This window comes from Gambusia affinis, linkage group LG10 (assembly GCF_019740435.1).
Source record: "Gambusia affinis linkage group LG10, SWU_Gaff_1.0, whole genome shotgun sequence".
Lineage (NCBI taxonomy): Eukaryota > Metazoa > Chordata > Actinopteri > Cyprinodontiformes > Poeciliidae > Gambusia > Gambusia affinis.
Genome location: NC_057877.1, coordinates 1257070 through 1283458, shown reverse-complemented (window position 1 = coordinate 1283458; position 26389 = coordinate 1257070). Strand labels below are relative to the sequence as shown.

General features: G+C 36.7%; 1 protein-coding gene across 7 annotated transcripts in view; it reads left to right on the top strand.

The window, feature by feature from the left end:
- The window catches only part of LOC122837974 (inactive N-acetylated-alpha-linked acidic dipeptidase-like protein 2), a 321561-nt gene that overhangs the window by 222679 nt on the left and 72493 nt on the right, over positions 1 to 26389 (top strand). For all 7 annotated transcript variants that reach the window (XM_044128206.1, XM_044128210.1, XM_044128205.1 and 4 more), the window contains one exon: positions 7059 to 7211. In XM_044128206.1, coding sequence (XP_043984141.1) covers positions 7059 to 7211 — 153 coding nt within the window. The remainder of the gene's footprint in view (positions 1 to 7058; positions 7212 to 26389) is intronic.

Sequence of the window (26389 nt, the reverse complement as noted above, 5' to 3'; positions counted from 1 at the left end):
ATCCTGGTGTTCGGTTTCGTAAGTCATCTACAGTAGAGAGGATGACTTGGAGTGACCCATTGAACCAGTCTCATATGCAGTGTGGAAAGAAACTGAATCAAAAGTCTTTAACCTGGCCAGAGGAGATTGAGTGCACCATATCTTTTCTCCACCATTTGTTGCTATGGCATCACTTTACATGTATTCTAGTTGTGTTTTATCCCCCATTGCAATGTGATGAGTTGTTTTCTTGCTGTGAGCTGAGTCCATACAGTTCCAGCCCCATATTGGGAACATGACTTCCTGAGGTTCCCTTGGACTTAACCTTCTATCTGCTCATCTAATATTCATGTTGGAACAACACTGGCTGCACTTTAGAATTGGTCATAGAAGATGAAGTGAGTTTTGGGAGCAACAGGCTAGATGTTGAATATATAATACCTCCACAACACTGTCTTCTTAAAAACATTGAAATACAATAGTTCCATGACCATAACACATAGATTAGACATTTTGCCCTGGAGTTTTTATTTAGTTTGTATTGTCTTTGTAGAATTACTAATGGTTTGGAACACCAGTCTGTTTTTGAGTTACTCCTTTAAGATACTGATATTCCATGTGTACCAAGAGGTATCACTGATATGACACGAAGTCCAAACCCCCATGAGAAAACTTTTCAGAAATTTGATTTATGGTGGGAAAAAAGTTCAGAAATATTTTCAGCAACCATCAGCTCATATCCTGTCATTCCAGACATGACAACCAAGCCAGAACTTACTCCAAACACTGTGGAAAGCAGTTAGACATCATAATTGGTAACAAAACACGTTTCAATTTCAAAAGAGAATTTGACAGTTGCTTGAATAAGTATTGATGTGAGTTCCAGATTTCCCTCCACAGTCCTAGAGGTGTTTCAGTTTCAGTCAGTGGTTGGTTATATTTGATGTAATTCATTTCTTTATGCACTGCATCCTTAGTCCGCAAACTGTCTGTTTGGTGTGGAAATGAAATAAGATATTATCTGTGAATTTATAGCCATGTTCCTGTCTGATGATGTAGAGTCAATATACTCTGAGAGATTATCTAGTTTCATCCTGTTACGCCCGAGTCCAGCAAGCCATTCCATGTAGCACACATGATTCTGTTGATTGAGTGATATTGAGTGGTGGGCTGAGATCTCCAAATGATTTTACTCTCCCCGTATCTTAGCTGGCAAAGAAATTAAATATTGATTCCCGGTGTGTGCCCACAGGCTGAAATTACCCATTCCCTCTGCTGTCCTGCTCTCTTTCCATCCCTGCTCACTTGCCTATTCTATTTCTCCTCTCACTGAATTCCCATTTTTATGCCTCTCTTCTTTAATATTGCCTCTCTAAAGGACTTTACTCACTGTGACTGTTTCTCTTTCCCACTTGGAGTCTGTTTTAAGCCTCTGTTGGTTGTACAGGAGAAAAAGAAAGAAATTCAACACTTGCACTTGTCTAAAGCGCCTCTTCAGCTGATAAACTGGTGGTCTATGCCGCTACATAACCCTTTACCACTTATGCCCTTTTATTCTGAATTCAAAAACCCAATAAACCTAAATGTAACCTCCAATTGTCTTGAAAGCAGTTGAATATGTTTTGTCTGTGTTGTTTTGCTGCAAAAACAAGAATGTGTAAGGCATGAATCCATGTCAGGGGAGTTGTTTTACAGGCTGCACACTTCTCCTGCAGATCTCTAATTCCATCAGTTCCCATCAAATAAATCACTGCTATTAATTAACCCTCAGTTCTACGTGGCAGGAAGCAGATGAGTCCAGTTCTCTCCTGCTCGACTGTTTACTCCCAGACACACCAGCATCATGTTAAAGGTTCTGAACACATTCTAAAACCAGCCGGCACGAAAAGAGTTATACAGCAAAAATATATATATATATATATACATGTAGAGAGTAATAAACATGTTACCATGACTTAATTGCAGTTTTTATGTGTAAATATTTGTCCAGTTTTTGAATTTCAACATTAAAAACCTGCTGAGAGAATAAGAGCTCCTTTTTCCCCCCTCCCACCTCTAAATAAACTCAGCAGAATGATTTCTAACATGAGCAATGGCTTCGGAGTTTGTAATGGCAGCCGGCTGCAGTTACGAGCATGCTTGTTCAGTTGCGCACTTGCTCACAAATTGAATTGTTCAGTAGTAGTAGTAGTAGTGCTGTTTTTTTTTTTTTTTTAATCACAGGCATTTATGTAAATTGAGTTCAGATGAAGTTCATTCAATATCTAGCCTCTGCAGCAATGTTCCTGTGGAATGAACAACCAACAAATATAGCCTTGATGACAGGTACCATTGGAAACGCAGAGCCTCATGACATGATGGCTTTGAGAGAGTGATTGCCGGTGTCTCGTTAGAAACCAAACAACTGCTGCGAACAATAGGTACATGTTTCTCTGAAATGTGCTTCTTCTGTAAAATACGGTCTCTCATTCAGTTTACAAAAACACAGCAAATAAAATTATTTTGTGCTGATTTGGTTTAATCATATGGAAAGATTATTTTTGAAAGACATGTTAATGTTACACACAACATGTGTGCGTCTGTCGTCACTTTGACTGGCTCAGTAATCCTGGGTGCCACATCAATAGTTTCAGTTTTAATGGGATGATTGTTCAGAATAACCTGATTGAAGCAAGAAGAGAGCTGTGATAATAAATCCCCCTCAAAAATGTCCAAGTTATTGTTTGTATGATACTGTAAAGAACCTGTTCTTCTGTAGGGACAGGAACATTGATGGAGTTTGACTGAAGATTTAGTACTGTCAGTCGCCATTAAAGAATGGGAACACAACCACTCCCAATTATTTAATGTTGAGTAGATATTCATTCATTCATTCATTCATTTCAGTCATAGTGATTTATTAAATTTACTTCTTTGAGCTTTACAACATATAATAATGTTATTCCATCATGAAAAACACACCTTGTTGCTTTGATTCTTTCATGCACATTAGATAAAAGCTTTGATCTCCATGGCAACCATTCAATTGTGCAAAATGTCTGTATGAACCTAGCAATGCCTTCGAGGTGCAGCTCCTCCTCTGAGCTGCAGCTTCCAAGCTCCTCCCTCACAGATCACAGTCCCCCGAAAAAAAATCCCCTCTCATCTCCTTCAAACTAGCCAGCAATGAATTAGCAAACATCTAGTGGAACTGTGCGTCAGCTGAGCTTATTTGACAAGCCACTTCTCAGTGAAATGCTGGTAAAAACGTTTCAGAAAGAGCAGAAGTTTTTAAAGAGAACCAATTTGAAGCCAAGCTTCTTTTCAGTCATATTTGATGTATTTAGCAGCTAACGGTAACATGGTTACTTGGTTGTGTTATAAAATGGCAGAATGTGCCTGGAAAGTACATAATACTGTCCCTTTAACAAGCACAGTCTTTTGAAAGACTGCAGCAGCTGTTGTCCTGATGGCAGGAAGTAGAGCAAACCTTGAAAATGTGCTCAACACAAAATCTACATATTTGAAAGCGCAAAACATTTGTCATTGTGGAACAAATATGACAAAAGACAGAAAATTTGAGTGTGCTAAAGGATTCGTCTCTCCAGGGGTCTGTCTCTGTAAGCTGGAAACATCTTCCCACTGGGAATTTGCCCAATTCTTAAGACAGAACTGTTTCATCTCCTTCAAGCTGAATGGATTCCACTGGTGCACAGCAGATTTACAGTCATACTACAGATCCTCAATCATCCTGAGCACTGCGATTTATTTTGGACATTGCTCAAGATCTACTACTAGGCCAAGACAAAAACACCAAAAAGAAACTTTTTCTGCTCTAAATCAAAGTTTTCCATTTGAAGTAGTGTTTGTGTCATGGTGAACTGTGTATCTTTGGAGATATGTTTTGTTACGGCATGAAACAGGTTTGCTTATCAAATGTGACGGCAAGGCACGTTCCATGATTTTTTTTATTGAGGATGTTTCTTACAGTGTGACCATAGAAGTATTTCAGATAGTCAGAGCATTTAATCAGGCTGGACGAATTTCAACCAATACCTTTCCAAAGCTCCAATGCTTAGATAAAATTTGCTACAGTAAATAGAGTCTGTTTTATACATCACAAAATGTCATAAAAAATACTTATCCCCATATTTGAGCATCACATTTGCTCTCACCAGTAGGTCTGTTGATTTTTAGACCTTTGGCCTATTCTCTGGAGTGTTACCTTGATGTTGATACCTGAACCAATCAAATACAACTTGCAGTTCTGAGACATATTGATTTTATTTTAGGGGTGTCAATTTCCTAAAAATGTCCTCATTTTCAAAATGGGCTATTTGTGTGTAGATTTTTTAGGAAAGAGATTAGTTTAATACAATTTGTAAAAAGGCTGTAACACAACAAAATGTTAAATACTGTATGTTATTTCCTATTTAAACTGAGATGACTAATGGTGCATTTGGGATCTTGACAGTTTTTAATTGTTCAGAGATCTGCTTAGATTTCTTCTCAGTTGCATTGATACTAAAGACACATAAACTACCAGAGCATCCATGTCTACTCTCCACTCTTCCACAGAGAGATGGAAATCCCCCTCACCAATGCCCCTTCATCCTTGCAGTCTTGTTGAGGGATTAATTGGAAAAGTTTGGGATTAAAGCGAGATTTCACTCTGTGCTGAGGTTCCAGGTATCATTTACTGCCCCTCATTCTGTTCGACTGGGAGCCTGTCACCACAGCTGTTCATGTCCAGAGAGCAGCAGCCTTTAGGAGTGATAAACTCCAACAGGCTGACAATGTGTCAGTGACCGTGGCAACAATGATTGGACACCAGAGCTCTCTCCCCTTTGACAAACCTTGATAAAAGAAAACTCTAATTAAATGCAATGGGCCAAAAGGGCATTGTGACATGCGGTGGGCTCAGAGAACGTGGACAGTAGAGATAAGCCTTCAGTTGATTGACTGTTGCAGTCTGTTTGCTTCCGCTACCAACTGTAGTCTGAACAATTTCTGTTCCAGCTGCTGTGTTGCTCTTTCAATTACAGAACAACAGCGGAAAGCATCCAGTGCTGCTGACAAGCTGCGTGTTAGCGCTGCTGTGACAAAAGCTTGGAGTCAGCAATTAGCCACAACACTACCTTCACCACATCCCACATTCTCCACGCACTGCTTCCTGTTTAGCTAGATTTAGACTTGTAGTTAAAAATACCCATTAGCACGGAGTCTTCAAATAATTTGCAATGTCTTGTTAAAGACAAAAAGGTTTTGTTTAAGCTTCTAACGTAATGCGGATATTCAGCGCAATGACAGAATAAATATGTGGGATAATTCTTGAGATTATTCTGATTGCGCATCTTAAGCATCCAAGAAAGATTATCAATTTTAAAAACACATTAAGTGTTTGAAACCTGGGATTCGAATGTCAAGCTGGGTTTCCATTACAAATGTGTGCAAAACTATGTAGATATTCAACTGATTCACCCTAATTTCACTAAAACACCTCATTCTTATGCAAAAACTTTTTATAGCAAAATTTGAGTTCTTTTGGTAATTGGCATGTTTTCATTATGCTAATTTATTTTGGTAATTACAATTTGCTGAATTTTATGGCCATTGGAAAGTCTTCTCGTTTGTACTGTAGGTTAACTTTGGTGGAAACCTTTACCAACATATTTCATTGCATGATTATAGCATTTTGCTGGCGATCATTTTGTTAAGCTGTTCATTCTATTTTACTTTTACTTTGTACAAACCAGTCCAGAAGAATATATACGCATTTTATCCATTCACCTATTGTTTCTACTTTGTCTTTCAGTGGCACAGGAAGACAGGCATCTTTAGGGAAAAATATTCTCCATTCACATCAACTTCAGTCTAATTTGAGGCCTACTTATGCAGTTTGGTCAGGTAGTTCAGTCAGGCTGCTACAGATTTTCTTGTACATGTCAAAAAGTCCTGTGGTCCAATCTTTACAACTCTGACATTTTATAGGCAACATTCACATAGCAGGTCTTGAGGCTTATTTCCTGTTTTTTGCTGATTTTTATTATTTTTATTATTTTTATTTTTTGTGCAGTCTTTTATACCACTTAATATCTCATATCAATGACATAGATGCATGTATTTGTAAAAATGTACAAACAGGCTAATTAAATTCCTGATATTGGATTACCTGAAGATAGTTCAGAGTTCAGGTTTAAAAACTACAATGGCTAGCAAATCATTTCAAAAATAAATAAAACGACTTCTATTACAGTGGTTTTAAAAATATTTATTTTATTTAATTTATTTCACATTTAATTAAACTGATTGAGAACAAACTTTCATTTAAAACCCATTATGTTGGTGCCTTTTTTTAACAAAAACAATTATGTTGGGAAAAAATACTCAATAAAAAATTTCTACGATTGTAAAATGTTTCAAACTTAAAGACCATTGTTGTAATCAATGTGACAACGTCGATGGAATAACATGGAATAACAGACATGGAATAACATTTGGACAATCTTCTGAAGCACTCACTTACTAATAACAATGCTGCATTTCTTTATCAGTTATTCTTAGTATTTGTTTTTCCATTTTGTTCCAAGTTAACTGAAATGCTGAAAGCCCTGACAGAAGAACTTCTGTCAGGGTCATCTGTGTTTTTTTTTCTGCAGAAGTGTCAGAAAGTGTAAAATGCTCCTTTTGTGTGATGCATTCCATATTGGACAAAGAAAGCTTGAAAAGGAAGAATCTAGTCTAGCTCTGCTGACCTTTTCCTTATCGTATATATTCTATATACTAAAAGCCTCCAGTGTGATCTGTAGGCTCTGTAGTGTTTTGTTGTTTCAGCTATCAGCTGTAGGTACCGACAGCAGTCAGAGCAATGATTCTTTATCAGTTTGTTGTTGCTAGACATGGTGAAGAAACAACGCACTCTCCAACTCCAGTCTAAATAAATATTTGCATTATTACAGGTCTTGCATTGTCACATTTCAGTCAAGAATTATAACCCAACACAAATAACCGTTGCACGTTATGGTTTTTTTCATGTTGTTGAAAGCTATTTTATTTTCCCCATCAAGTTGATTCTCCGATGTTTTTCCTCACACTTCTAGAGGCAGTTGCTGAGTTGCATCCGTGGAGGAAACTGTCCTGGGCCCAACGTGAGCTCCTTTCAGCTGCCTGGAGATGTGAGTTTCTTTGCCAACGAGTTGGCTGTTCCTACCGTGGAATTCGCCTTTGAGCAGACCAAAGCAGAGAGCACAGAGGTACGTGTCATTGACCGATTGGATTGTTTTCAGTTTGTGCTGCCGCGTCTAGATTAATGGAAATGTTGCGTCTTACATGAAGTGATGCCCAACACTAACTGAGTTTGTTTCCAAAGTAAGGACTGCTTGAATTGGAATTCTGAAAATAAAGTTGTTCAGTGGAAAAGTGCCAATTTAAAAAAAAAATATCTCACATTTTTTGATTAAAAAGTTTTTGTGCTTGGATGATGTGGTTATTGAGGTCGCGATACAAAACACATTTTCTTCACATCACACCAGTTTGTAAACAGCAGCAACACTCTTATTTGTTGACACACTGTCCTCCTTGGAGCTCCACCAGAGCCCTCACAGCATTGCTCACTTCATCAAATATTGAGTTTGTCATGTGAAAGTGTTGAATTCATAAGTCTTCTGTAAAATCACCAACTACAATTTCCCCAAAATGCTCCACACATAGCCGCTCCCAAGTAGGCGGGGCTTCTTGCTCCATTGCCTGAATAAAACGCCAACATCCCCTCTGATTGGCTGATAGATGATGAGATCTGGCTCCATGACTGAATTATGAATATATCTCTCTTGTTTATATTTATAATACCATGATTTTTAATGACTCATCAAATAAACAAATGTATTCTCATTGGGATTTTAAGTGTGCTTCACATTTGCAAAATTGTGTCGTTGTTTTTTTCAACGTTAGCAGAATGGAGTTTCACACACATTTCTAATGATTCAGAGTGGAGGACTTCACTAATTTTGACTGTTGCATTCATATCAATCCACCACGACCTTTCAAGTCACACTCACTGATACTGCAGTTTCACTGAAAATACAAAATGCTTTTCAGTGCATGTTCATAACCAAGAAAAAAGAAAAAAGGCTGCAAAATTGACTCTTTAGGTGCCATTGCTAATGGAAGAAGACAAATTTCAATCACAGTTGCACATCTTTCATTGGAACAAGTCTGACAAAAGCTTTGTCGGTGCCTGTGCATGGTCAATTCAATAGTTTCCAGGTAAAAAAAAAACTGTGATTATCTTCAGAGTAGCAGCAAAAGACAGACACATCGGGAGTGCAGTAACTAACGTCTTGAGGATTGAATGTGACAACCACCATCTGCAGCTTGTAAAACTAATAGTGCTATTTTAGATCTTAAAATCATTTACAAACCCAGCTTGACAGAGCGCAATTTGGATCTTGTCTCTGCGAGCAACAAATACACATCTTAGAGAGTAGAAATTATTCATGGCCATATTCATTTCTATTAAAAATGCAATATGGATGTTTGTTGCACTACCTGGGGCTGGAAAAATAGAGATTTTTTATTTTTTTTCCCCCAGAAATGTCAACCCACTCAAATGTGGAACTTCTGGTTCAACCAGCAACTAGGAGCTTAATTAATGTAAGAGATCTTCATAATGTTTATCTGCCTGTAAGGCTTCCTATCAGCATTAAAACAACAAAAGGCAGCAAGGATAAAGTCCAGGCTTATTTAAAAGCCCAAATTAATAGTCTGATACATAAACATGTTCTGTTAAAAAACTTCCTGCAGGCAAAGATTACCATAAACTCAGCAGCAATTGAACTCATTGACATTGTTAAAAATTGGAAGAATCCAATTTCCCTCATATCTGAATTTGTAGGAATTATCAATGAGGAAGCTGGGGGGGAAATTCAAAGGTTTTTTTTTTTTTTTTTTTTTTTTACTTGGCTGTTTACCTTCTGACAATGTTTTGGTTGGTTAAAGTATTGATTTCTCTATTTCTGCATTTTGGGCTTGCGGGACTACCATCAAAGTGAAACAGCTTTCATGTTGTATTTTATCTTGCTTTTCCTGTTCACAAAAAACCCTAAGAGCAAAAACACTTCAGGTTTTACTTGGCTAAAAGAAACAGCAGAACAGTCAGACATGCAATGCTTTCTGTGTTACACATTTTCAGTGCAAGTACTCCTGATCAGGAGGTTTGTAACGTACATATTTTATAAAAGTTAATGTAAATCTGGAACAAAATTTGAAGGAAAATCCTTTCTCAAATTCATGCAAACAGATGCTGCTATATCAGTACAAAATACATATTCAGCTCTATTTATATTTTCATTTTGTACATATATAGTTGTATGTACATTTTGTGCTTAATATATTTTACTTGTAAATAAATTGTAGTAAATCTCAATTTGATGTGAATCAGTTGTGCAGTTGCATGCTAAAATGGAAATACTTCAAGTATCCTTTGTACACTGTAAGTATATGTACTATTAATAATAATAAAAATAGTAATAGGTCTTTTGCTCCATATAACACAGTAGGAGTGTATGGAGTAAAAACCAACCTGTTTAGGATTGTATTTGAAACATAATCAATTACACATTTATTGATGGAACTTGACTTAATGTCGTGTTTTGATTGTTGATTCTATGTTGCATTGTGTTTCTGTGTTTGTTACAATGTAAAGCACTTTGAAATGCCTTGCTGCTGAAATGTGTTAAAGACCAGTAAAGGTTTTGCTGGAGAACCTCTGTCACTAAAACTTGTCTGATGCTGTCAGCCATGGACACAATTATTTATTACAATTTAAACCATTTTGAAAGAGACTGAAGGTGAAAACATGTAACATTACATCTGTTACAGTAATTCCATTGTGAGTTTTGTTTTATTTATATACAAAATCTATTTGAAAATAATACATAAAGTACAACTTCAGTAAAGTATAGTTTATATGTATATATAAGTAACATGTTTTAAAAATGTGCATTTAAGATATATATTAGTACTAACACAGTGTAACTTTGCGAAGATTTTCCAAAGAATAATTTTAATAATATATTTAATCATAATTTAAAGTATATTTCAGAAAAATATATTTTTATGAAGTGTACAAAAATATATTTAAAACAGTATTAAATTAAATCAAAAATGTAAAATGAATACATTTTCAGAAATAAACATACTTAGGTATATTATTTTGTCACAAGGGTTATCCTTGTTATTTTATTCCTTGGTATTTTTACTATGTCCAGATTATGTTCTGTAATTTGTTTTACATTATATATATTCATGAGATGTGCAATGTGGGGCCACTTAAATTTCCCTTAGTGGGATAATAAAGTTTACATTGAACCTTGCATATTAAAACAACATAGATGACTGTTCTCAACATCTGGCCACAGTGTGTGTACAAAGTAAGATCATTTCTCAAAGCACATTGATGTGACTTTAACCATATGAGCGTCTTTTAGGGTTCTGTGTTCTATGGTGATAATACAGATTACAATACATAATATGCAGCATCCGTAATTACTTCCATTCAATTTCATATGCTGAGGAAACAAAGTTGTTGAGTCTGTAATGTGTTGTGAAAGTGCCAGATGTTGTGTACAGTAGCAGCTCTGTAGTGTTCAGAAATGACATATGGTTCACTGAACACTATTTGTTCTGTATTTAACATCTGTTTCTCTCATTTTGTCAAAGTGTTCTTCTTCGTGATGTGATTATGCACCTCCAGCAACTAAAGTTTGTTGCACAAAGTTGTTGGTTGAGCCATTGTGAAAAAATAGTATTACCTCTTATCGGTACCTTATCGGCTCAGTTTGTTAAATTCAATTCAGTTGTCCACAAAAACATTTTCCTCTAAAAATGACTGTGAAGTAATGGCATTATGAGGCCAGATGTGCAACTATTTCTTCCTCATTGGGATTGCGTGCAGATTCTCAAAAATGTCCTTCAGTCTGTGTGTTTTCACCTCTGCGTGCAGAAATCTGGAAGTAAATTTCTCTCCCGTCGGTGCAACGTGGGTGTCTTTTCTGACATGTGTCATCAGGCAGATGCATTGGCTTTGGGGCTCTGGAGGGAAAAACTCAGGCAGGGCACTGAGGTGTGAGAGGAATATCTGACAAGAGCTCATCTTTGCAGCTACATGTTTTAGGGCAACTTTCAGGTTCAGGTAGGGATAGTGAAATATTAAGTCAGTGGGATCTTCAGCTTGACTTTGGCAAGTGCTGTGTTTATACCGCAGGCTATTCCTGCCGCGCTCTACAGATAGAGACAGCTGCAGTCCTCCAGACAGGTAGGGACGAAGGTGGTAGCCTTCTTTTGGCCTCGTACCTTTTGCATCTTTGAAGAACCCATACCAGAAAAAGTTGCAGGTCTGTTACAAGGCTCAGTGACAACAGGGGAAACATGGAAGCCGTGAATCTAACTTCGTATTGTGATGATAATCAAAGTGGAAGTGTCTGTGTTAGCTGCTGGGGACAGGTGGTTGTGGAAGCAGTGCTATGGGTTTGAGTCCAAGCTAGCAGCCTAGAGACAGCAGCAGGTCATTTCTACTCCCCCAAAGTGAATCTTCTATGTCTCTGGCTTTCTAACATTTTCTATGGAATGTCTTCAAGATGGCATGACAGAATTATAACCTTGTATAGACCCCTGAATGCCTGCATATGTTTACTTTCAGCATGTGTAGTTCAATATTTAGCAGGAACCATAGGAGGACTGATACCAACCCTACTGAGAAACATAAAGGAGGCTTAAAGTTATTGTAGCAGACCCCACCCAAAATGGAGGATTGTGGCTCTATTGATGGGCAGTGAGGTTTATTGGAAGTAAACCCTGAGTTTCACCGTCAGAGCTGAACAAACACACACAAAGAAGACAGAGTGAGCTACAAAAACACAACTCTTGCAACTGTAACGTTTGAACCAAAAATTAACGTTCACTACTGAAATATCAACTCTTATTCAAAAACTATGCCAGTATTCATATACAATAAAACAAATTCAAAATTTAAAACAATCAATAATAGAAATATTCTTATTTACAAAATAAACATACTTTGTGCCTCTATAAAGGGGGTCGCTAATAACAAGATAATGATGTTGTTGCAACTTGTTTTCTGTTGCTAATTTGCTGTTCTATAATGCAAACAGCCGATGTTGTCCTATCAAAATAAAGACATCAAATCAAAAGCAAGAACTCAACCATATATCATACAAACTAAAACGAAATAAAACCTATAAGTGCTAAAAAAGGCATATAAAATAAGGAGCTTAATTTGGGGTTATTTACAGTTATATTTTTTCCTTCAAGAGATTTGAAGGACCTGCTTGTTTCTCACAATGATCTGTGGGAGTTTCTAACAAGGCATTTGTTTGGCTTTCGTTTAGGGGAGTGCCTCTACCCCTACAGGGTAGGGAGTGCATATTGACCAGGTAAAACAATGTAACAAGCTGCTCATTCAGCTGTTGAACTGCAGTCATAGAAACAGAGTTGTGAGGCAAAAATTTACCAATGTACAGCAAAAGATTAAAAATCTATGCAAGTTATTTCGCAAACACATTATATCACTTCATTTTGCTTTAGATGTTATCTACACAAACATGTGCTTTACTCTAGGGACAGACTCTTGTCTCTGAGAATGAATAGGAAACCCCTTGGCAGGTTTTACTGATAATTATTCCTAAATTCCCAAAAGAGTTCAACATTGAAGAAGGATAAAAATGAAGAATAAGAATGTTCAAATTCCTTTCAACCCTACTCTTAAACAATTAAGGAAACTCCCCGCACCCCCCAAAAACACTTTCAGAACAAAAGTTATTTTAATTCAACTAATAAGGTACATGTACTAATGGTTATTTGGTGGAATCCTCCAGCTAGATGGCCTTTCACTGTCCTGGTTTAAAACGTCCACTCCTGAATAAAACAATTACCTCTTTTTTTACCTGCTGCTTATGCATGCAGGTCAGTTCACTCAGCAGCTTTATTTTATATTTCCAGAAGTAATTCTGGATGTTACATGTGTTTTTTTCATATAGATCACAACGATGTTGAGGAAATTACAAATGATGGTGATGATAAAGCTCAGTCCATCTTCTAGTTGAAAATATCTGTGTGAAGGGTTAACGGATTGCTATAAGCCTTTTATCTTAATATGTTTTTGTTTTTTTTCTAGAGCACATATTTACTTTGATTTTGTACTGTTGTGTGAGTGAGGTTCAGAGTGTGGTGGTAATTTTCCTTAATAATTAACATTTCATCTAGTTTTATCTATCAACTATAAAACTGTGAAAGAAACTCTTAAGACGTCCTATTTGTAGAGATAAGTTGCAGTCTACATTATGAATGAACTGCTCTGACATATTTTTTTACTCAGAAGTCCCAGTGCAGGAAGAGCGATGCAACTAACATTATACACGCACCAGTAAACATGTGATTTAGTGTGTTTTTTTGAAAGGACACACAAATGTCACAGCAGTTTTATCTAACAGGTTCTACTGGAACCCATTGAGGCTTGATCTTATGTGGGGTTTTTTCTTCTTCTAGCTGATTTACCGTTTTATTACATCAATTTTACAGTGGCATTTGGCATTCCTCATGCAGCGTGTCTTGGCTGTAAAAACACACTAAATTGAGTCTTGTTTAGTGGCAGTGAATACCTGACGGTGCTACCAGTCACTCTGGAAGACTGACGCTGATGAGAAACGATGGAAGTATATTACAGCTGCATCCAGCTCTTCTGCTGTCAGACCAAAAACAACTATTAACAGCTACTAATGGTGGGAACACCAAGGAGGACTCACAGCAACGACACACAAACGACACACAAACACTTCCCATCTTGACTCCACATCTTAACTGAGGTCAATTGACCGACTTTTGAAATACTTTTGGTTTATTTGGAAAAAATAAACCAAACACACACACACATGAACACCCATATTTATATTTCTAAATTTGTGATTCACCCTTCATAAACTCCAGAAGGGTGAATTCAGAAAAAAAAAATACCTTAAAAAAATAAACAGATGCCAAGACTGCCAAAAAAAGAGAAGAATAAATAGGTCAATGTCTCCACCAGACTAGATGAAGAGTACTCCCAATGTCAGGGTAATCACACATGAGCCAACCCACCAAAAAGAGAAACTGAAAAATACTAGAAAAGTACGGTATATGGGTGAAGGAAGCATTACAGAAGAGTGAGTGCACCGTGGTCAATACACCACACTAGAGCAGACCACACTCTAAATTATGCATGGAGAGTCCACTGTAACTACATCCTATTCATAAGTAAGAAAAGCTCCAAAGCCAATGATTCTATTCTGTTCTTTGTGTGTGGAATATTGTACGTATTTTTTACTGAATCCTGATACACTAGTGAAGCTGCTGTCAATCAGCTGCTATGGCAACGAGTCTGTGTTTAGCATAGCAGATACAGAGAGCCATAAAAAGGAATACAGGTAGTTTTGAGTTGTTCTTTAACAGTTTTTCTGCGTTATATTCCATTTGCTGTGGCTCACTGCACTAATTTAATAAGAAATAATTCTCCAGGTTTCATTGTCTTAATCGAATTTTTCTACTGCCAAAGAATGATTATGGTTGGCAAGTTGTCTTTTTGCCCTCTGGTGTTCAATGTATGCATGAAAATTCCAGATGTAAGCAATAACATACAACGTGTCTATAGCAACATATAACTGCCAGAACTGAATTTTATTGTACTATAATCATGAATTTATTGTACATGTACTTAAATTTGAATGTGCTTACTTCTGAGTGTAAAACCTGATTGCACTGTAATGTTCAGGATGGATTTTAAATGAAATCTGGATATGAATTGAACCTGTTAGTCTTCTCAAGTACCCTGATATGACATTTCTTATAACCCCTTGCTAGATAAATAAAACTAGCAGAACTGGTGATGTTGGAGGACTTTTAGTGCTTGTTCTACCCACAGAGGGACAAATCAGAACCACTTGGATGGTACTGCATGGTTCTGTCCATTTTGCTTTCTCCCCTGCAGCACTCATTATGAGTCAACCACCAAAGTAGAATCTGAATCCCTGAGTGTATTTAATATTCCACTTTCTGTTTACTTACTTATGAGCGTGCTAGTATTTATCCTCCTATGGCAATTTTTAAGTAATCATTTCAAAGAAACGCTATGATCCAATCAGTTTATTGGGAAGTCATCTATTCTCTCATGAGCAGATTATAAAGCACAATTTGCAATGGCTTACTCAGCAAAACCGATAAACTGCGACTGATATACAGCGACATAGACAAACTGAAAGAAAACAGCAGTCCCATGTTTACGTCAGTGCAATAGCAAAAGCTCATTCACAGCACTTGTCCCTAGATGGGCTTTTTTTTTTTTTTTTTTTTAAATACCTCTAAATGTTAAGGTAATAATCAAACAAACAGTAAAACAAAAAACATCAAAAGAGGGTACAGTTCTGTTTGCTTCAGTTCACATTACAGGGGAGGAAGATCATCAGTGTTTACTGGATGTGGAGCATTTTATTAGGTTTTGCAAAAGACGACTGTCCAAAAAACACCAAAAGCCTTTTAATAACTAAGCAGGTTGTTTATGAAAAATGCAATCTCTTAATAGAGGAGAAACACTATCTCTTCTATTAGTTTTAATTTAAGTTCTTGGAATGTTTCTATTGATGAGGTTATTATGTTCAGGAGCTGAAATTAAGACAACCTTTTGGAGTTCTGCTGTTGATGTCTGATTAAACAGTTCTTCAATCGAAGTCTCTTGATGGTCTCTAGAGAGTCTCAAAAAATGATCATTACCCTGGTTCATTTGCAGATGAAAAGCATTATACAAAGTTAGAAATGTAATGGGTTGTAAAATGATTTATTACATTAGTGGAACCGATTCACCTTAAATAAAATCTCTGCCCTTTTTCTTGTAAACTCAGAAGTTCGACAGATTGCTTGTTCTTCTGCTGCTTTAATGGATGTTTGGCTGTTGAATTACTGAGATTGTATTCATCAGCCATATAATTGGACACTTTGTAGGTGGTAAGGAATTTGTAAACGTAAATTGAAAAATAACAAAACAAACAAAAACAAACTACTTACCTTAAGTTATGCAAACATGCAGAGTGTGGCCTGTACTCTGATCAGACTGTAATCCAGTCAGGTGAGTCCAGATCTCAGTGTGTAGGAATAGCATGTGATGCTAACTCTTTCTTGTCATCTGTTTAAAGCTCCTGATGTCTTATTGCTGAACTCTGAACTTTAATTTTAAGTTTAAGAACTTGTTAGAAGAAAATCAAAACCTTTGTGCAAAGATAAGTATAGAACGGAATTTGGACAGTCCATCTAAAGAGAGGAGAAGAGAAAAAGTACATTTCAAAAACTGTCATATATATAAATAAAGTAAATAATAAATCTACAGATCAGGCTAGGGGACTGTTCAGAACAGGTTTTATGTCTGGTGTCAGCGTTCTGGAACATGGCCATGGTCACGTAACTCATCTGTTGGTGAAGATGACAAGACGGGTTGCTTACTGGAAAAGGATTTTAGGGAGCCACGTTTAATTTTATAGAATTTTCCAGAAGGACGACTCAGAGGAGGATCAAGTGAAAAGCTGGCAACCTCCATAATGGGCTCAGTCTAACACCTCTAATGCTGTCAAAAGCCCATTGTAAGACCCTACAAAGCTTCTCAGAGTCAGACAGCAGTTCATATACATAAAATGGTTCCAAGTCTGAGGCATTGCAAAGAAAAACAAATAAAGGACAGTTCACACTTGTAATTTAATATCATTCCCCTTTAATGTCTGGCAGAATGATTAGAAGTTCCATTATTTCTCCAAACATCTGTTTCTACCTTACAGCTCATTTTCTGTGTTTCTTTAAGTTTATCTCTCCTTCCTTTGGCTGTTTGGCCTTTTGTTTGGTACTTAGTAATTTTTTAACACTTCTTAAGCCTTTCTATACAGCTTAGTTACTAAGTGACGTGGTAATTACAAATGGTTTCTGCCACCAGTTAGCCACCATTAGCTAGCACTACATAGATCACAGTGACCTGTTGAGACAGAATCTGAAGTCTAAGCCCGTTTCTCCAGAGTTCAACAGGCTTACAAAAATCAATGCAGCGAGGTTTTTGTGAGCTTTTCAGAGGATTATCTGACAGAACTAAAATATGTTACCCTACTTTATTTCTGATTGTGCTTCAGCTGATACTTTCTTGGTGTGAAAGCAAATCAATTTAAATCTGCATTAAAAAAAATTGTGAAAAAGTATGAACTCTTTTATAGGATTATTTGTCAGTTGACTGCTCAGTCATTCGTCTTCGTCACTACTGGCTGCTCTCTCCGTCTCTGGTTTTATTCATATGTAGCTGGCTATCTGATAAACTAAACAGATTTTTATATGTTTTGGCCTTTCATCCTCAACTAACTTCCATTTAATAGTACTAAAATACAGCACTGAAACATTGTTTAATATCATTCAACGCTCCAGCCAAATTAAAGATTTGTGAATTCTCCATTTTTCATTTGCGTGTGAATGTTGGAACTTGAGATTTGGAGGTAAAGGCGACAGTCTGCAATGTGACGTCAGACCTGTCACATTGTCGCCATGTTTAATTCCTAACAGGAAGTCACTGTTGTTTTGAAAGATTGTGATGGCTGCTGCGTTTTAGCTTTGCCCTGCACTGCCCCCTATGGGTTTGGCATGTTTGAAACAACACTCATTTGGTGAAATTCAGTGGGTTTGTGTGGCTGAACAGTTTTCTTGGACAAGATTATTTTATGGAAAATAACAGTTCTGAAAAAGATCCGGCTACATGTGGACTAGGCCTGTATGAATCCTCTCTCTATGGTTCATCTACACCCCTCACATGTGCTGTTCTCTTCCTCTTCCTTTTTTTTCCCCTTTTTACTTATTACTTGAGGAGAACTAGTTTACCTCTTTTACACATAATTGTACAAAAAAATACCCTGAACAGCTGTTCAGTTCGATGGGTTGTATTACAGGATTTGGTAGTGTTACCGGCAGAGCACCAATTTGTTTCAGATCACACTCCTACTCACTCTGGAATGTGGGGATGGAAGATAAATTCTTTCTTGTTGTATTGTAAATGGACTAAATTCATAATGTGTTCTTCTGGTCACACTAGAGCCATGGTTTCCCACTCACATTCACAAATGTTCCCACATTCTTACAGCGATAAGCAGATCTGCAGTCAGGTTGGGGTTAAGGACCTCTACCAACGGCACAGATCGCGAGAAGACTAATCTTCCCACTGAACCAGTTTAATTCTACATCATATACTTACTGAGCCTTTGTTTTATTGAACTAGGGAAATCATTTTCTGACAGCAAATGTTCAGAAAATCACAATATTGCCCCCTGGGAGGTGTTTACAGGATGACAGGGGGCGCTGGCACCAATATCTACAAAAATAACAATTGCAGCAGGGACTTTCTGGTAACATCTGCTCCCTTGCTTCATATTTCTCTCTTTAGCCTAGAGATTTTTAATTTTCTGGCATTATTGAAGCTATTCCGGGCCTCAGATAATAAGGCGATAAGTAGATAGATCTGGGATTTAGTAAATATTGATGCATGTTCCATTAAGTTTGCTTATCAGTTGGACTAAAACATAAATGGAAACACAGGTTAACAGTGGAAATTCTCATTTGGCAGCTTTGAATCACCTGTCTTATCTGTTTCTCTGATCTTTCTATTACATACTCATTGAGGGAAGCTTAGTAGCTAGGCTGAGATGTAAAATAAAGATTTAAGAAAATATTTTACCATAACAAGGACACTACAATTAAATGGTGAGGAAAGACATAACTTCCCTTCAGTTAACTCTTTTTATGGCTGTTTTGCTAAATATAAATGACTCATTTCCTAATGTCATCTATGCATTCTGGACTTACTCCAATGTGGCTAGATGGATAAAGAACAGTAATCCCAGATTCCAAGGTATCTGACTATTTAGTGTTCAGAGAAAACAAAAATAAATAAATAATACACTGATGGAAGTGATACAGTCACAGATCCATGTGAAATGTTGTTAACAGGGCAAAGTTGAGAGTTGAGATATTTTTTTAATGTTGCCCCTGATGGCATTGATAGCTGTAGATTATTAGTCCCTTTGTATTTGCTTCAGTTCAGGTGCCAAAGCACAACAAGTGCCTTCTCTAGTCCCTTTAGATGCTCCAGTTCATATCAAGTTGTCCCAGTCATTCCAGTACAATCCAGTAGACAGATTGAGTTACAGACCGTCTGGTTTAACTGTGGTTATAATGCTGTATAGTGCAATTCAATTCATAATGCCAATTTGGAGAAATGTATCTGTCTAAGAAAGCTCAGCAAATTACATTTAGTCAATGTCAATTTTATTTAGAAACAAATTAGAACTGCACCAACATGCTGTACAGTATTTATAAAAGCACATAAAAATAAAACTCAATAAATTAAACAGACAGGGCAGGTGAATGACAATGTCTTATGTAAATGCCAAAGAATGATTTGAAGTGTTCCAGAATATGTGCAAATCTAATGTTAAAGGGTAAGTTATTCCACAGACTAAGACCAGTAACAGCAAATGTCCAGTCTCCTCTACTCTTCAGTCTGGTTCTGGGATAATTTCATTCACTCTTTTCACATCAGTGTCTGCTTTAAGTATTGATATATGTCTTGATGAATGTTTAATGGAATTCTAAGGCCCAGAAATTGTTTGCAGTTCATTTTTTCCACATATTTCACATTGTTTAAGTGTGTGTCTCATTATGTAGGGTGAGGGAAGTGGTTATTGTCAGTGTCCTTCAGCTGCTGTGCTCCACCACCACTTAGCAGACAGTGTAATTAAAGCATACATGACTGAGTGTATGCAAAACGTCAGAGTGCGTGCACAGTCTGTGTGTGCTGGCTTGTCAAGCAGCCTTAACACATTCTGACAGGCCAACATGCATCTAATTCGATACGCTGGTGGATTCTGTAAGGGCGGAGATTCATTTAAAAGGAATGTACAGAGACATATACCCACACGTATACGTTCAGCTGCAACCAAGATACCAGGATGGACAATACACAGATATAAATGTGTGCCCAAGGAAAGATAAATAGATTTGAAGTTGTGTTCTCTGATATGTGCCTGTGGGGTATTCTGGTGTCATTTTTGTTCCACTTCAGTCCAAAATGCTTTTTGCTAAAGAGATATTTTTCCTTCTTGTTAGAACGCTGAACCAAAGATTTTTTGATGAAAGAGTGGGAGAAAATCTTGAGAAAGTATTTTTTAAAAGAATGGGTCCTGAGGTCCTCTTTAGAGAAACATGCGTTTTAGAAATGTTGTAAAAGATAAACAGGAGTTGAAAAGAATTTCTCTTGTCTACATACTATTGTATCACTTTATACCCAATGATTTAATGCTGAACTAACTGTTAAATCAACAGCACTATGTCTCTGTTACCTTGGCCACAGCGCTGGAAAGAAACCCGAGTCAATCTAATGGTGATCCATTCTATGAGAGTATTATACTAATGTTGTCTTATACATCTTTATAAATTTCATTCTTGAACATTTAGGACCATGTAGTATGTGTAATGTTGAATGGACTTCTTGTGAATATTGCATGAGCTTGTGGATGTCTTGTGGTGAATATTAGAGTGGAGCTCATAGAGTGGTACATAATGACCAACGGTGAGGTCTTCTGTTTTCCACCCACTCAGGTCCAAATACTCTGCCTCACTAATGACATCGCTTTCATTTGTACAATGGCCTTAATTAAAATGGTAATGGGACCCAGCTCTGATTTCCCCTTGCTTGCTTTGGCCACTGGGATTCTGTAACAGCAGAACAAACTGCTTCAGTTTGTCACTGAGGACCACCCACATGTAAACATTTGAAACCGGAGAAAGACAGAATGAGAAAATAAAATGTGTATTAAAGAGATCAAGACTGGAAGATGAAGGGAAGGAAACAAAATGTTTGGAACCCAAACCCTATTGAGCCACGCAATGTTACTGTCATTCTTTATCTGAGAGTTTCCAACTCTTCATCTCCTCTTTCTCCATCGTTTTCTTCCCACTGTCAGATTCTAATTCACCTTTTTTTTATACTCTCTCTGTTTCTCTCTCTTATATTTTTGTGCCCCAAGGTATAATCAAATAACTGCCAGAAAGATTAAGTGTGCCAGGAACAGGATTGCAGTGCAGGGGATAGAAGCATTCTCTTATGTTTCATAGATACTCAGTGATTAATAACAACAACCGAACAGACTTAGCTGCAGGGGTTCAGCTAAATAAAGTTGGCAGTGTATATTGTTTGAGGAATTGATTGGGTCGTCTTGTACATGACAATGACAACCGCATGACAGGGTGTAAAATCATAGGAATATACCTATATATATATATATATATATATATATATATTAAATCCATTCATTTTTTTTGTCCCTTTCTCCTCACATTTGTCCACCTGTTTACCACTGAATTCAGATAAGCAGAAGTAGAGTTAACAAGACCTGTTAACAGATATTGTCTCCCCACTGACTCTCTTCAACTTCATGTAGTTTAAGATCCCCTTAAATAGTGAGCATTAATTCAGTATCTACATTATCTTAGTACCTTATTGTTAGTTATGTAGTGAGTAACTAATGGTAGAAACTGAATTATAGGATCTTTTATTAAAAGTTGCTGGTTGGTAGGAACCAGGCAACCCATTCTAATGCCACCCTGGGCAACTACCTTCTTTCACATATTCTCACTGTGTCTGAGAAAACAGACATGTCTGCTTTGTTTAAGTAAATTCATAGACAATCCTATTCAGCAAAACGTGTTTTATGTCTTCTGTTTGACATATTTTGGGACATGACCCCGTAATAACAGCAAACTGAAAGGCTAAAACAAACCCACCACAAAGTGCAGTGAGTTCCTCCTCTTGGTGGCAGCAGACTCTGTTCTAATCTAAATATGTCAGCTGATAAATTAGGCTGTTATCCTCATTTTCCTACTTTTGATTCATCAGTTTCTTCAATATCAGCTGAATGGACCCATACAGACCTTTTCAGAAACGCAGCTCATCACCCGAAATTTGAAGCCTTCCTCAACTGTTGCTAATGCAGCATTAAATGTTAATGTCAGCCAATCAAGAATGTGCAAGTACCCATAGAGGACGACTAATTGTAATGTTTGCAGTATTTTTAAACTTTACCTTGCAATCACCATAATGATGGATACAGTGATTGCCTCTGTGATTACTGTAAAGCTCCATTCTAAGCTATTATCACCCTGCCATTTGAAGAGAGCCTTGATAATGCAAAACCTCAGATTGCACTGAGTGTTGGTCTTAATTTCCACAATATCTATGAGAGACAGGCACTGAATGGTAAAGGTCACGCGAAGAGTTGTGTTACGTAAGCATAAATGGTTTGATGCACATACTACTACTGATTTAGTCACAGTAATGTTATTTCAACCATGTTTTAACACTGAGGTTGGATATAGAAGTAACTTCCCTATTTTTTCACTCATTCATTAAAAACAATTCAGTGGAGGTTGATGTTTGCAGTTGAAATACTAATACATTTCCCAGGTTTCTAATGAGGTATGTTTCTAAATATCAGAGCACAGGGCCCAGAAATATCCTCCAGTAAAGTTTGTGTTTTGTCAGGAGATTTAGTACAGAGCTGTGTTTTATTGTCTCACTTACTACTGAAATGTCTAACCTCACACAGGTTGTTAAATTTTGATAGGTTTCAGTTGGTTTGATCCTTGTGCAGCTGAAAATGTTCAAATCCCTGCAGCCGAGTTACAGTTGAGTCCAGAAGTTTACATACGCTCAATAAAATACACCTTTTTCTCTCACTGAGTAAGGCTAAATCAGACCAAACTTTCCTTGTTTCAAATCAGAATTGTCAAAATTATTTCTATTTGCTGCAATAATGGAAGAATATGTCAGAGATTTATTCATTTGTGGTGTCTTTTAAAGGCAGTTGATCAAAAGGGCTGACAATTTTCAGATGTTAATTGGTAAAAGCAAAATGGAAACCATGTATAATTTTTTACTTCGTAGTCAAACATTGTTTAACTAATTTGAATAAAAGGCTAAGGTTGACTGCAATGGTAGTTTGCTAATTGGAATTTACATATGACTGGATTGAATTAACTTTTGCTAGTAAAGTCCCTTAAGATTGGCGCTGTGTTTACAAACTGGATGCATAGTTGCCTTAAGAACTCCCAGCAAAGAGCTTCTCTGAAAACAGATCTCACACACAGACCACAATTCCAACAAATACAGTTGAAATTCTGAGAGACAGAATAGTGAAATGAACCCAGAGAATAATTTTGTATGATATTTCATTTGAAACATGGCTTTTTTGTTATTATTATTTTCTACCAATAAAGAATGCACCTTAACTCTACTCTGTATGGAGCTCTACTTCCTGTTTACTGTTAACATATTAACATCAATATTTAATTAAATTAAACTCTGCATAGCCTGGTTGGAGAAGGAAAAATAGCTAATTTCCATTTTCTTTTCTACATTTTAATTTGACTTAAAATTCAAATAATTGAGTAGAAATGTAGCTGGTGTCTTTGATGTTCTCAAAAGGCTTTTTGACCCAAGTCAGATGATGGACAACATCTCAAATTTTCACCTTGGTAAAGAGTTAATAATAACATTCAGATTTTCCATTTAATTATCTGAACCTGTTGTACTTGCATTTTTACACACATTTTGTTTAAGATGTTGTTAAATATAAAAGTTGTATGTGTTTTTAAAAGTTCAAATCATCTTCTAGCCCATTACCTACCAAGTAATTCTTACTATTTTGTGATAAGTTAAAACTTTGGTTTTGTGGAAAGTTGGTGTAATCAGATTTGTACCTCAGACTCCTGGCTTTCCCTAATTATCCAACCTTGGTAATGTCCTGAAGCATAAAACTCAAGAAGGAGACGCTGCAATAGGTGAAGGTGAACCAGAGAGAACTCCTCAAATATTTGGAAAGCCAGGGCACAATATTGTCTCAGCACCCGGCTTCAGTCACTTCATTTTTAATTTTCTGGAGGACATTTAATAGAATGGAAAGAACCACAAAGTTTTTATTATAACTCATTTATTTAAATACTTTCTACTAGCAAATTTACACACATTTCTTCTCCTCTTAATAAAGTATAATGGTGCAAGAGCACACCCCATCAATATTTATGACCCTACCAAATGTTTAAGAGTTAATGGAACCTCTCCAACGTGAAAGCTTTCGAACTTTTAGTGGTTCTCTTGGTGTTGGGGCAGGGATGGAGTAGAGCTGATGGTTAAGGCAAACCAAGACCTTGAAATGTTAAACATTAAACACAAACTATTAATGAGAAGGAGGGAATGCTTTTAGGGGGTTTGGACCACAGCTGACATCCTTTGGCGTAAGCTAAGAGACAGTTTTTTTAAAAGTTACCTAGACACATCCAATTTTTTTCACATTTTGTCACAAAAGAGACTTCAGTTTATGTTACTGGGTGTTTATAACATTTTAGATCATGATCTACGTGTCATCTTCATGGCTTAGAGTCTATGCGATGGCCTCCATCAAAGTTAAGTCACTTCACTGATATTATGTTTCTGATTTACCTCACCAACTTTTAGCAATTATGAAGTGTAAGGGATAATAAGAGAATGCAGAATGAGTGTGATATAATACAGAGTGAGGACAGCTGCAGGGGTCCACAAGCATAGAAGGGCTGGTTAGAGTTGACAAGAAGAAAGATGCAGCAACATACTGAACAAATCTGTATTTTAAAAAAAGAGTTAAAAACTTCAAAGGACTTAAGTTTCCATGTCCTAGAAGGGCCTAACCAAAGCAAAGACATAAATACAACTGAGAATTTAAGCACAGTGGCTCTTCATCCAGTCTGATAGAATTGTAGTTGTCTTGTCATGTTGTGAGTGGTGTTGATTTAGGACCCAAATGCAAAAAGGCAGAGGCATTGAGTAAACGAAGAGACTTACAGAATCAGAGCCGAACAAAAACAAGAATCCAGAGTGAAAAGGAAGCAGGGCTGCTCTGGGAAGGAATGGAGAAATGAACAGGATTCAACAGGAGGAACCAGTGAGGAGGAAAGAGAGACGTGAATAAAAACTGGAAGTGTGAATGCTGGAACAATGGACTGGCCTGACTGACTGAGGGTAAATACATTCCAGAGGAGATATGAAAATGAATCGAAGAGTAACAAAACTATGCACTAGGAATAAACATAATAAGCGAGAATTACTAAGAACTGAAGTAAAGTAAAAATAGAATCCAGGCTGATCTAATAGAAATGAGGAACATAATAATAATGGAGATAGGATCATATAAACAAAACAAACCAGTCTTGATAAGTTGCTCCTTCAAAAAAACACTCAACATGATGTTTCATCAGATTGCAAGAACTGTCTCCAAAAACGACTCTTTCCATTTTCAACTTGTAATCTGGCTGCAATTTTTATGGTGACTTTGTGTTACTATTGAAAAAAATGTCTTCTTCTGCTCCGAGTGGAATTTTAGCAAGTGTTGGTACAACAATTATTTTGTTGAAGATAACTGTGGTATCCTGGCTTTTACCAGCTTCACCCAGAAGCTTAATGAGAACTTTTCCCTTTGATCTGACATTAATATGCTCATTTCAAACCTGAACACAGCAGAGTATTTGAGCTGCTGTCCTAAATGTCCTTCACAGGATTTACCTCCTGCTGCATTCTGAGTTAACCTATCAGAAGCTTACAAATCCATGAGATTATCTGGAATTTTCATTGTTATTTAGAAGCAAAGTGATAGTGTGTTGAAGCTTCTGACTGAAGAAAGTCACTTAAAATGGCCTTTTCTTGTGGCATTTAGAAAATAGGAATAACTGTGGTAATTCTATTTGACCTAAAACAGTAAAACATTCACATTAATGTCAGACAGTGAGAAACTGAAGGTTTACAGTGTATGTTAACATCATTTTCACATACTTTTAGTTTTATTTTCTTTATTTTGTGTGCATGTTAGCTTATTGTCTGAGAACAAATTTGGTTCAGTTTCATCGTTTACATTTAAATAATAAAATATTAAAATCATGAAAAAGATTGGGTCTGATGCTTCTTGGTCTAAATAACACAGAATGTAGTCAGATTTCAGTGTATTTAGGTGAATTTTGTTGCTTTGTAGCTTGATATTGTCCACAGAAAAAGTTTGCATTGCCGTAAAAGTGTGCATATATTTATGCAAACTTTGACGCAAATTAAGTTTTTATACATGCCGACTTGTGCATAAAATATGGCGCCACAGATCTCTATGTTTAGACTCCAAATTGTTTACAAATGGCAGGTGTTGGGGAAGTCACTCTGTCTGTTGTTTTCAGCTTAGCTTCCAAGCTTGACTGGCTGTCCAAACTCCTGCTCCAGCAGAGTTTTAAACACACAGTTTTA